Source organism: Phyllostomus hastatus, unplaced genomic scaffold, assembly GCF_019186645.2.
Source record: "Phyllostomus hastatus isolate PE091 unplaced genomic scaffold, TTU_PhHast_1.1 phas_scaffold_182, whole genome shotgun sequence".
Taxonomy (NCBI): Eukaryota; Metazoa; Chordata; class Mammalia; order Chiroptera; family Phyllostomidae; genus Phyllostomus; species Phyllostomus hastatus.
In genome coordinates, this window is record NW_025334013.1 from 28,557,508 (window position 1) to 28,568,299 (window position 10,792).

General features: G+C 49.7%; 1 protein-coding gene across 1 annotated transcript; it reads left to right on the top strand.

Moving 5' to 3' along the window:
- Window positions 1-310: 310 nt before the first annotated feature.
- Window positions 311-10,325, top strand: LOC123832177 (erythroblast membrane associated protein (Scianna blood group)). Its single transcript, XM_045859730.1, has 10 exons — window positions 311-403; window positions 629-968; window positions 3,178-3,294; window positions 3,835-3,867; window positions 4,904-4,936; window positions 6,727-6,747; window positions 7,557-7,577; window positions 7,675-7,701; window positions 7,805-7,831; window positions 9,601-10,325. Exons 1-10 carry the CDS (start codon window positions 311-313, stop codon window positions 10,323-10,325), a joined length of 1,437 nt encoding a protein of 478 aa, XP_045715686.1.
- Window positions 10,326-10,792: the final 467 nt, after the last annotated feature.

Consider the following 10,792-nt stretch of genomic DNA (forward strand, 5'->3'; position numbering starts at 1 on the left):
CAGGCTCAACCATGACGCCAGCCTCTGTGTTCAGCACTTTCCTCCTTCAATGCTCACAAAAATCCTGCAGGGAGGCACACTGATAACCATTCTAAAGATGGAGAGAGAGAGAGAGTCTCATAGAAGTTGAGTCACAATGTTACACGGTGTAACTAGGAGAGCCAGGATTTGAACACTGATCTGTGTGATTCCTGAGCACCTGCTCCGTAGCCTCCGCCTCCGCCCCCGCCCCGCCTCCTAGGTTGTACACTTCCTCACATCAAGCTCACCGACCCTCTCTGGTGTCTCCCTGTCTGTCCTCCTAGTTCAAATGGAGACGGCAAGTTCCTCTGGCTCTTGGTTCTCCAGCTGCCTCGTCACACTCGTCTTCCTCCAGCTGCCCATACAGCTGTCAGGTAGGAGTCCCTGACTCTCTTTCCCTGCCGGGGGCGTCTGAGCAAGGAGTCCCAAGTATCAGAGGGCCTGGCGACAGGCTTTCTTTCTTCTGGGGTTCTGCTCTAACCCCAGTGCTTTCCAATGACCTTCTCAGGCTCTCTCCCTCCCCAAGATATCCCCTTCATCCTCTGCCAAACTCTCGCTCTCCCATCCCTCCCAGACTGCGTTGTCCCTTTTTTGTCTTCACCGCACAGGGGACTCCGACAAGTTCCCCCTGGCCCCGCTAGGGGGCACAGCCAGGCTGCCCTGTCCCCTCACTCTGTGGTCGATCGAGGACATCACCGAGGTGCGCTGGCTGCGGACCCCGACTCCCGGGCGCGCCCAGGTTGTTCACGTGTTCCGGGAACGGCAAGACCGCCAGGAAGATGTGGTGCCGGAATACAAGGGGAGGACGGCGCTGGTGGGAGAGGGCCAGCAGGAAAACCTCGTATTGGAGATCCGCGACGTCCGGCTGGAGGACCGAGGGCCGTACCGATGCCGGATCCAGATTGGAAACTTGAGTCGAGAGGGCACCGTGGATCTGCAGGTGGCAAGTCAGTCATTTTTTCAAAGGGGAGTGAGTTATGGGATGCCGTTACTAGTAGGGATGGATTTGGAAAGGTGCTAGGTTGCAGTCAGAGACTGCCTGGTCGCTTTGGGAGACGCAGGGCAGGGTGGGGAGAGGGCAAACGTTCAAGTGCATTTAACAGCCCCGCCCCCCGCTGGCCCCGGGCGGCCGTGGCAGCGAGGAGAGGGCTCCAGCCGGGACCAGGCTCTTGCCTAGGCGCTGCCACACAGCTTTCCTTTCTAGCTCTAGGCTCCGACCCTTACATCCACGTGAAGGGCTACGACGCTGGGTGGATCCAGCTGGTGTGCAGGTCGGTGGGATGGTTCCCAAGGCCTCGGGCCGAGTGGAGAGACCCTCAAGGCAAGGTGCTTCCATCCGAGACCGAGACCGAGGCCTCTTCCCTGGACGAAGCTGGGCTCTTCAGAACAGCGATATCCAGCAAAGTCAAGGACAGCACCGTGGGCAGTGTGTCCTGTGCCATCCGTAACGAGGCCCTCGGCCAGGAGAAGACCGCAGCCATGGTCATGGCAGGTAAAGGCTGGGGCAGAAAACAGGTTCAAAGGCCCTGGTGGTTCTAGAGAGAACTCTGACCATAGTGGAAACTTTGTAAAGAACTTTTGAATTTTTTAAGAACTAAGAATAACATGTTTACTGTAGAAAACTTTAAAAACATAGAATATTTTAAAGAAACAACAACAAAAAGGCCTCTCATAAATTGGAGAGACCTACTGCTAACATTTGAGGCATTCCTGTCAGGAATTTCCTGCACGTATCTCTGAGTGTGCATTGTTATGTGTATGTATTCTTCTGCTTAGGGTGATTCCCCCCCTCCACTTACAAGGCAGTGAGCACCTTTGCCCATGTCCTTAAGTAGTTCTCTGCAACATGATCTTTAAGAGCTGTGTAGTAATTCATTGTGTGGGTATAGCATAATAAAATTAATCAAAGCCCTGTTTTTTTTAAAGATTTTATTTATTTTTAGAGCGAGGGGAAGGGAGGGACAAAGAGAGAGAGAGAAACATAGATATGACAGAGAAAAATCAATCAGTTGCCTCTAGAACGCACCCCAACCAGGGACCGAACCCACCACCCAGGCACAAACCAGTGACCTTTCACTTTCCGGGGCGACGCCCCACCAACTGAGCCACACCAGCCAAGGCTCAAAGCCCTATTTCCTGACATCAGGATAGTTTCAGTTTTTTCCTCTAACAGTGCAGTGAGCATCACCGCACATAATTGGGGAAATGATTTGGATTATTTTCTTAGAATATGCTTCCAGAAGTAGAATTAATGGGCCAAAGGGTTATAAGCCTTTGAAAGACCCTTGAAATGGAGCCATGTGGCAGAGAAGGCTGCTTTTAGAGCCGAGAAGGATTGTGTGGCCTGGGGTCCCCACTGAGGAGTGATCATGGACCTCTGTGAGTCCCTTTCTTCTTTTCTGTCTCTGTCCCCTCCCCTCTCTTCCTACTGCCACCGCCTTTCACTAGCACTAAGCACCTCATATCCTCCTCTTTCCTCCCCACATCCCAGCAGGACTGGGATCGCTCTCATCTCATTTCACAGATAATGTGGAGAGGCTGGATCTCCTGCCTGCGGCCCGGGGTGGATGAGCGAGGACTCACACCCAGCGTAGGCTCTTCGCCGGTTGTCATAGTTCCTCCTCTGATCTTTTTTCCTTCTCTATTTCTTCTTTCCTTTCTCCTGCCAAGGCTTTAGGCCTGTAGCTGTGGGCCCACAGAAATTGTTTTGCCCCTGCCGATACGGCTCAGGACAAAGGGGTCGCTGAAATGATCGCAGATCCACAGCAGAGTGAGGGTTCAAAACTTGAGCAGGTGGCGCTCACGAGGAGACCACAGGAAGCCCCTCCAGTTCTTCAAAGAACTTGGATAATTCTTTCCATTGAATTACAGAGCAGGGTGAGGTTGTGGTTGGGAAGTTGAGTTTAACCCACTGTCTTTAGGCAGGACCATCAAAACCACTCCTGAGAGATGAGCATATCACTTTAAAGTCATCCCTGGGTTATCCAAGGTTTGAGTTACTGAGAGAAGCCAAGAGCCTCACCAGCCTTGGCTGGAAGTCTCTCCCTACAGGTGACAGAGACAGCAGGGACATACCTGAGCCCTCTTCCATGTGAGGTGGCCAGGAAGAAGCTCTGCGGCACCTGGTGAGGGTGGTCATTGGTGGTTCCGTTCCAGCCCCATCTCCAGGGAGGATCTCCTCCTCAGAAGTGGCTCTTGCTGTGACCCTGCCTGTCCTGGGGCTTCTCGCTGTGGTGGGCATTTTCTTCATTTGGAAGCAAAGAAGATCAAAAGGTAACTACGTGGTGATGGTGAGGGAGCTCGGGGCGGCAGGAAGTGGGGCTGAGGCTTCTCTGGGAGGAGGCTGGGAGGAAGAAGACACAGACGTGATGATGCAGGTTGGAGACCCTGCAAACTGACTGGGAGGGAACTGGTAGAACAGTGCTCTGGGACTCATATTGCAGAGAAGATCACAGAATCTGCAGAAAGCTCCTGGGAAAAGCTGTGAATTCTCACCTTTTGAGAAATTAAAAATAGCTGATCATGCCAGCCTTCTAATTAATTAAAAAATCCAATTCTATCCATTGGATAAAACCCTCATAAATATGATTGCATTTCTCAGGATCTCGGGGTTGTACAGCACTTTGAAAGACACATAATCCAACACCCCTCTCCCTATCTGGTGGTTGAAAGACCCTTTCAAGTGGTCACACATCATCAGTGACAAGGAGCAAAGTCCTCCTCGGGCAGTTTGTTGTCCTTGGTCAGCTCTGCCTGTTAGAAAAAGCCCTTCCTAAAGCTGAGCTGACATCTCTGTCTCTCTCCCTCTTCCAGAGAAGCTTCTCTATGAACAGGCAATGGAGGTAGGTAAGTGTCCTGGAATGGGGGGGGGGGATGTTTCTGCGTTTTACTCATTTTTGTGTCCCCAGTGCCCACTAATCTAAATTGTGTACCCGAAAACCCCAACGCCTGCCATTTCTGCTGGCAGGCAGTGATGTGGGTTCTGTCCCTGTCCTTTCCAGGCTTGGCTGACTCTGACTTGTAACAGCTTGCCTTTCAGTATGTTTGATGATTTTTGTCTGTGGACTCATTGCTTGATCTTATTCTGTGGGAGTCCTGTAGGTTAAACATGGGGGAAGCTTCTATTCATTCAACAAATAATTGATAATTGTGTACTAAAGTGCCCTGGACTGCACTAAGTGCTGGGGGGACAATGGTGAGTGAGAGCAGACAGTCTTTGCTCTCCTGGAGCTTGCGGTCCAGCCAGGGAGGTGTACGTGAGTTAAACAATTGCACAGATGAAGGTAAAAGTACAACGGTACAAATGCCATGGACGGGAGTTCTGGGAGCTGTGAGGATCATGAGCAGGAGGAGCCAACCGAGCTTCAGGGACAGAAGAGGAGTCCGCAGAGGAAGTGATGCTTGATCTGGAGGACGGATAGGCAGGGGGAAGAGGGAACAGAAAACCGTCCACAGCAGAAAGAAAAGCTTGAGAAAGAAACACGGTGCAGAAGGGAGGGGAAAGGTGACTCTACGAGGCTGCGTAGTTAGACAGGGGCCCGGCGGCCTGAGGCCTTGGGGGTCATGTGAAGGACTTCCGTCTTTCTCCTCAGGGCAGTCGTAAAGAAGTGAGTGGGATGGATGTCTCGGTTAGAATTGTGCTTAGAATTGTGCTTCGAAAGCTCTCTGGCTGCAGAAGGCACCAGAAGTAGCAAGACAGGATTGGGTGCAATTCAGGCTACTAGTTCTGTCACCCAGATGAGCGAAGATGAGGCCTGGATCGGGGGGTGGAGGTGATGGCAAAAGTGGACAGGTACAAGAGCAGGGAAAATCAGTAGGAATCAGGGACCTTCAAGGTAATGGCATTGAATCTCATTTTTTCTTAAAACTTTTTTCCCTCTAGAAAATCTTCTCTCAGACCATGCCAAAGAAAAAGGTAATTGCATGTATAGAATAAGGGGTAGGGAACAAATAACATATTCATTCTCCTTTTATACAAATGCTGACAGTCTATTATTTCACATACATTATACAGGTGCACACACATATTCTCCATTCATATTATTGGAATTTATCTTCCAGTCAGAAGGGGTTGCAGGGTTGCTGGCCGTGGGTGAGGGGACGCTCGAGGTAAAAATTCATAGGTCTGAATTATCACAAGCTCCCTTTATCAGCCTTTCCGACGATCATCTAACAAGGAAGCTCTATATTCTGTTTAAAAATACCTGAATATGCCCCTCTGGGATGTATGAGAATCTCACGGATCTGTACAACCTTTGCATTCAGAGAGGCGGTGTGATACGGTGGGAGCGTCACAGGCTCCGGGGTCAGCCACACCCAGTCAGCTCACTGGTCTGCCTCGGACATGTCACTTCGAGGCTGTGAGCTCTGGTCTCCTCATCCGTAAAACGGGGATAATGAATCCCCTCGCCCGATTTCTTTGTGGATTAAAAGAGACAACTTAAAAAAACCTCTCCTATCACAGTGCCTGGAGCTCCATTCCCTTATTGCCATTTCATCTTTATTAATGGCATATCTGCTCTGGGCCACTGAGGATAGAAGTTAGACGCCTAAGGTACAAAAAATAGGCAGGGTCCCTGACCTTTGGAAATCTAGCTAAGAGACAGGTCACTGGCTCAGAAATGGTTCCACAGGCAGTGATTGGGGCATCTCCTCTCCTCTTTCCTTCTGTCTCCTCCCAGCGGGTGCGAGTGTGGGAGTGCACCCTGCAGGGACACCGTGGCTGTTCTGTCCAAGGGCAGAGGCACCGCATGTGCCGTGCCGTGGTGAAGCCCTCCGACTGGGAGTCAGACAGGCTTGGGCTCGAATCCTGCCTTCTTGGCCACTTACTAACTGCATGACCTGAGCAAATTTCCATGTCCCCCTGAGCCTCAGACCACCACTCTGGAGAATGTGAATAATTATTACACGCACCTCACATTGTCAAGAGGATTCAGTGCCTACCTCATTATGAGAATAAGACACAATAAATGGAGGCTTTAGTAGTGGAAATATAATACGTCTATATTATCTATAAATAATATAAATATAAATAATGTAAACAATATTATACTTAACATTATATAACTATAATGCTAGTTATATTAGTAACACTAACGTAAACATAAACCATGAGCTCCTCAGGGGCCATGCCATATTTAGCTTCACTGCCCCAATGCCTGACACCTAACACACTCCCAGCCTGACTCAGCACAGCGCCTGGCAGTGGACTCAAGTGCATGACTTTGATTCTCTGTTGGGGCCAGCGCTAGGGAAAATGTGGACCGGATGGCCCCTCTGGAGAAGCCACAAGTACTCCCCCGAAGCATGTGAAAACTTCACATATGTCCCCAAACCATCTGGGACCTCCAAGTCTGTGAATCTCTCCACGGGACTTCAGGGGAGTTACTGTAGAGAATAGAAAAGCCGTGTCCACAAGTCAGTGCGAGGCCTCCACTGTGGATGTTGTAAACAGGAGGTAATAAAAGGGCAGCAAGGCGTACACTGGTGTACACACGGGTACAGACAGACGGAAACACTCAGGTAGACAGCGGAAGTGAAAGCAGACGACAAGGAAGGGCAGAGGTGTGACTGCTCTAGCAGAGGATAGGAACACCGACCTTTCCCCTGGGGGTGGGGGCGGTGGGGACGGAGGGCTGAGCCTTCCCGGGCTCAGGGATAAATCTGCTCACTCGCGCCTTTTTCTGTTTGTTTGTTTGTTTTTAGGAAGGCTCCATAAAGCCCTCAGTAAGTTCTCATCCGCGGCACAGACCTACTTCCAACATCTTTGCTTCAGGATGGGTGTCTCAGTTTTACTTCCCGAGGCAGAAGAGACCGAGGCCGTTTGGGGGGTGGGGGTGGGCAGGGTACTTCAAGTCTTAGGGTTGGAGATTTCTTGGCTTTCAATGGCCTCTTTTCTCAAATATTCCCCACTTCCCTTTCCTGTGCAACAGTTACCTAGTCTCTAAATGGGAAACATTCGACCAAGAAGAGATGTAGCTTCCCTAGGTGAAGCTGTCTGGAGACCCTTGAATCACCAGGCATGACATTCCTTCCGGAGGGATCCAAGGTGGATGGGTCCTCATTAAACTGAATGTGGGGCAGGGTTCCTCCACCATCTCGTGTAAGAGACCCTCTTTATTGCAAAAAGTTCAGACATGGCCTGTCTGTTTATTTTACCTTAATAAAACATACATAAGAAAATCTAATTGAAATCCAGTGATGGTTTTAAATGAAATTATAGTTTATTCTTCTCTCTCAACGTCTACATACAGTCATGCGGCCATTACCAGGATGTGTGAGATGCGGTATTTAACGAGGCGTAGTCAGGTCTGGCCCACTTAGCGATTTGCTGACCCTGCGCGGTGTCTCTGGGGACTCCCGGGGCACGGCTGGGAGCCGCTGCAGTGGCCAGCACGGTCCCTCAGGGTCCGGGGACTGACGTTCAGGGACGGCTGGTGAGGGTCTGATGCGGGAAGGTGGTTGGGGTGCGACTGCAGCCTTATGCAAATACGGAAGCGCCCCTTCTGACCTGTCCAACTGTTTTTATTCTTTAGAGAAACTCCGGAGTGAACTGAGTAAGTTTCCCGTGTTCTTAACACTTCCAAACCAACTCCTCTCCTGTTGACTCTATTCTCAGTGATCGCTCACCCCTCTCGTTTCTTTTTTTTATAGAGTTGAAAAGAGCTGCAGCCAACTCAGGTGAGGTGCGCGGTCCCCGCGCTTGGCTCCGCCCTCGGGGTGGGGGGGGTGGTTCCTCCGTTTCTCCATCGCTTTCACCGTCGCGTCTGTGTCTTTCTTTCAGGCTGGAGAAGGGCCCGGCTGCACTTCGGTGAGTCCAGTGAGATCCATCCATACTGCAGAGCCCCACGTTCTGCTCCTTTGGAAGGCAGACTGACTTTTTTTTTTTTTTAAATCAAACCTGTTTATCTACTTATTAAACTTTTTAAAATCTTTGTGACTTTGGGGGAGGATTACAGTTAGACTTAGACAATTTGTTGGTTATTTGTATGTCTTCTTGGTGACTTGTCTGCTCTTCTTTCTATTCTGGCTCCTTTTTGGTTTGTGAAGATTCTTTCCATATAAAGTGTAGAAACTTTTTGTCCTACTTGTCACAAATTATTTTTCTGAGTTTTTCATTTGCGTTTTAATTTCCTTATATTATTTTTTGAGGCATGAGTGTCTTATTTTTAGGTAGTCAAAATTTTTTAAGATTTTATTTATTTTTAGGGAGAGTTGAAGGTAGGGAGAAAGAGGGAAACATCAATGTGTGGTTGCCTCTCTCGCGCCCCCTACTGGGGACCTGGCCTGCAACGAGGCCTGTGCCCCCGCCAGGAATCAAACTGGCGACCCTTTGTTTTGCAGCCGGCACTCAATCCACTGAGCTACACCAGCCAGGGCTAGGTAGTCAGATTTTTTAAAAATTTCCCTGTGTAGTTTCTTCTGTGCTTTCAGGTTTTGGAAGCCCTTCTTATCCCACAGCTGGGCACACAGCCAGAGCTCCCTTCTCCATCTACTCATCTGCTGTGTTCTTTTCCCCTGCAGATCAGTCTCCTTGGGGGTTGGTGATGGGGATTCTCAGAGAAGGGAATGGCTTGGGCAGATGCCCCCACATTGCAGACTACAAAAGTTTTCATAGTTTTATTCTAAAAGATTTGCACATCTCTCTTTAATTTATTCCTAAATATTTGCAATTTTTTGCTGTTGTGTCAATGAGATGTTAGTTTCACTGCTTAGGTCCTTATTAATTTTCCAGGCTGTTCATCTCCCTTTTGCTCACATGATCTTCCTTCGGGCAGGTACAGTAGAACTGATGAGTGGGCCACCTGAGAGCACACCAGGTCACGTTGGTTGACATTGTGGGAATGCACAAACCCTTCTCACACTCAAGGTCTGGCTTATTCCCACCACCTCAGCAGAGTTCACGCCTCACGGATTTAACTCTCCAAGAAGAGCTTGTTTTCTGTACTGGGGTTAGAGGGAGACTCACCATGACTTTGCACAATTTTAAGGAAGAATCCTCTCTGAATTAACATTTAAAAGTAATAATTATATGCAATAATTTAGTTAACAAAATGAGCATCATACCCTCACTGTGTGAAGGAGGCACTACCTCATGTGTCAGCTCTTCAAATGTGCACAATAGCTCTACAACGTAGGTGCTGCCATCTCCCCACTTTACAGATGGAGAAACTAAGGTTTGGAGATGAATAACACGCCCAAGGTCACATGACTAGCACATGGCAGATCTGGGACTCCGACTTTCAGTGTGGCTTCTGGGTCTAACATCAGAGCCAATGTTTATTATCATACAGTGGTTTCCTTCAGACCATCGGAGACAAAGGCAGTATTTCCTAAAGATTAAGGGTCTTCACAGAGGAAAAACTTTCTCTTCTTTTACTGAATACCTGACCAGGAGGCCTGGGAGACTGGAAGATGCTTTTCTTTGGTTCCAGGATACATGGGGTAGAGGGAATCATGAACTAAAATGGGTCAGTGACAGGGGGTGCAGACTTAGAGAGTATTCTTCCCTCCAAAACTACCCAAAGATCCCGTAAGACCTAGCCTTCCTAAACCTCACCTCTCTGTGCCCCTCTGCAGTGGCGGTGACCCTGGACCCTGACACGGCGCACCCCAAACTCATCCTGTCTGAGGACCACAGATGTGTGAAGCTCGGAGACAAAAGGCAGCCTGTGCTTGATAACCCCCAGAGGTTTGATTTCGTCGTCAGTGTCCTGGGCTCCGAGTACTTTGCAGCTGGTTGTCACTACTGGGAGGTGTACGTGGGAGACAAGACCAAATGGATCCTGGGGGTGTGCAGTGAGTCGGTGAGCAGGAAGGGGAAGGTCACGGCCTCGCCCGCCAACGGACACTGGCTTATGCGGCAGAGTCGTGGGAACCAGTACGAAGCTCTCACGTCTCCTCAGACCTCCTTCCGCCTGAAAGAGCCGCCACGCTGCGTGGGGATTTTCCTGGACTACGAAGCAGGGATTATCTCCTTCTACAACGTGACCGACAAATCCCACATTTTTACTTTCACCCACACGTTCTCTGGCCCCCTTCGCCCTTTCTTTGAACCTTGCCTTCACGATGAAGGGAGAAACACGGCTCCTCTAGTCGTCTGTTCAGAACTCCATAAATCAGAGGAATCAATTGTCCCCAAGCCAGATGGAAAAGGCCATGCTAATGGAGATGTGGCCCTGAGGGTGGACTCTTCCCTACTGCCCCCTCAGGCACCAGAGCTTTCCCCACACAGGGACGTGACCCTGCCTTGGCCCCCTGACCTCGGCTCCGCCCTCCAGGGGTTCAAGGCTCCTTATTTTTAAGAAGGTGCCTCATTACCTGCTCCCCTGCCCATCCAGCCCAGTGCTCTGGCCCAACATTGGATTCTGGAACAGCTCATCTTCTTTCCCTGAATTCAGACCCTTTTGTGGTTTCTATTCATGCCACTTATCTCCCAGTTCTAAACCCTGTCTTCTTCTGCGGACTCAAAGTTCCCATTGCCCTGGGAGAATCCTTGAAAACCTCATGAACAGTCAGATTAGGCGTAGGCGGTGACGTTGAATGTGCGTCCCTGAGATCTGGGGTTCTCCATTGGAGGTACTCTTGAGGAGGACTTTATCTTACCTCATCCTGCACTCTGGCTTTCAGTCGTGAGATTACCAGGTCCAGTCCCTGGCTTATTTTGGCAAGAGTTGCTTCTCTCTCTCTTATTTAGTTCAGGCCCTAAGCCCTCAAAGGCAGCTTTTGAAAAGTAAACGTATTTTGGGTCACACATTCTTTCTTCATCCTT

What these genes read in the sequence shown, in the direction of transcription:
- LOC123832177 (XM_045859730.1), top strand. Translation starts at nt 311, where the DNA reads ATGGAGACGGCAAGTTCCTCTGGCTCTTGGTTCTCCAGCTGCCTCGTC. An exon ending in GAAACTCCGGAGTGAACTGA is followed by an intron (nt 7,578 to 7,674) that starts GTAAGTTTCCCG and finishes TTTTTTTTATAG; the next exon opens with AGTTGAAAAGAGCTGCAGCC. An exon ending in AAGAGCTGCAGCCAACTCAG is followed by an intron (nt 7,702 to 7,804) that starts GTGAGGTGCGCG and finishes TCTTTCTTTCAG; the next exon opens with GCTGGAGAAGGGCCCGGCTG.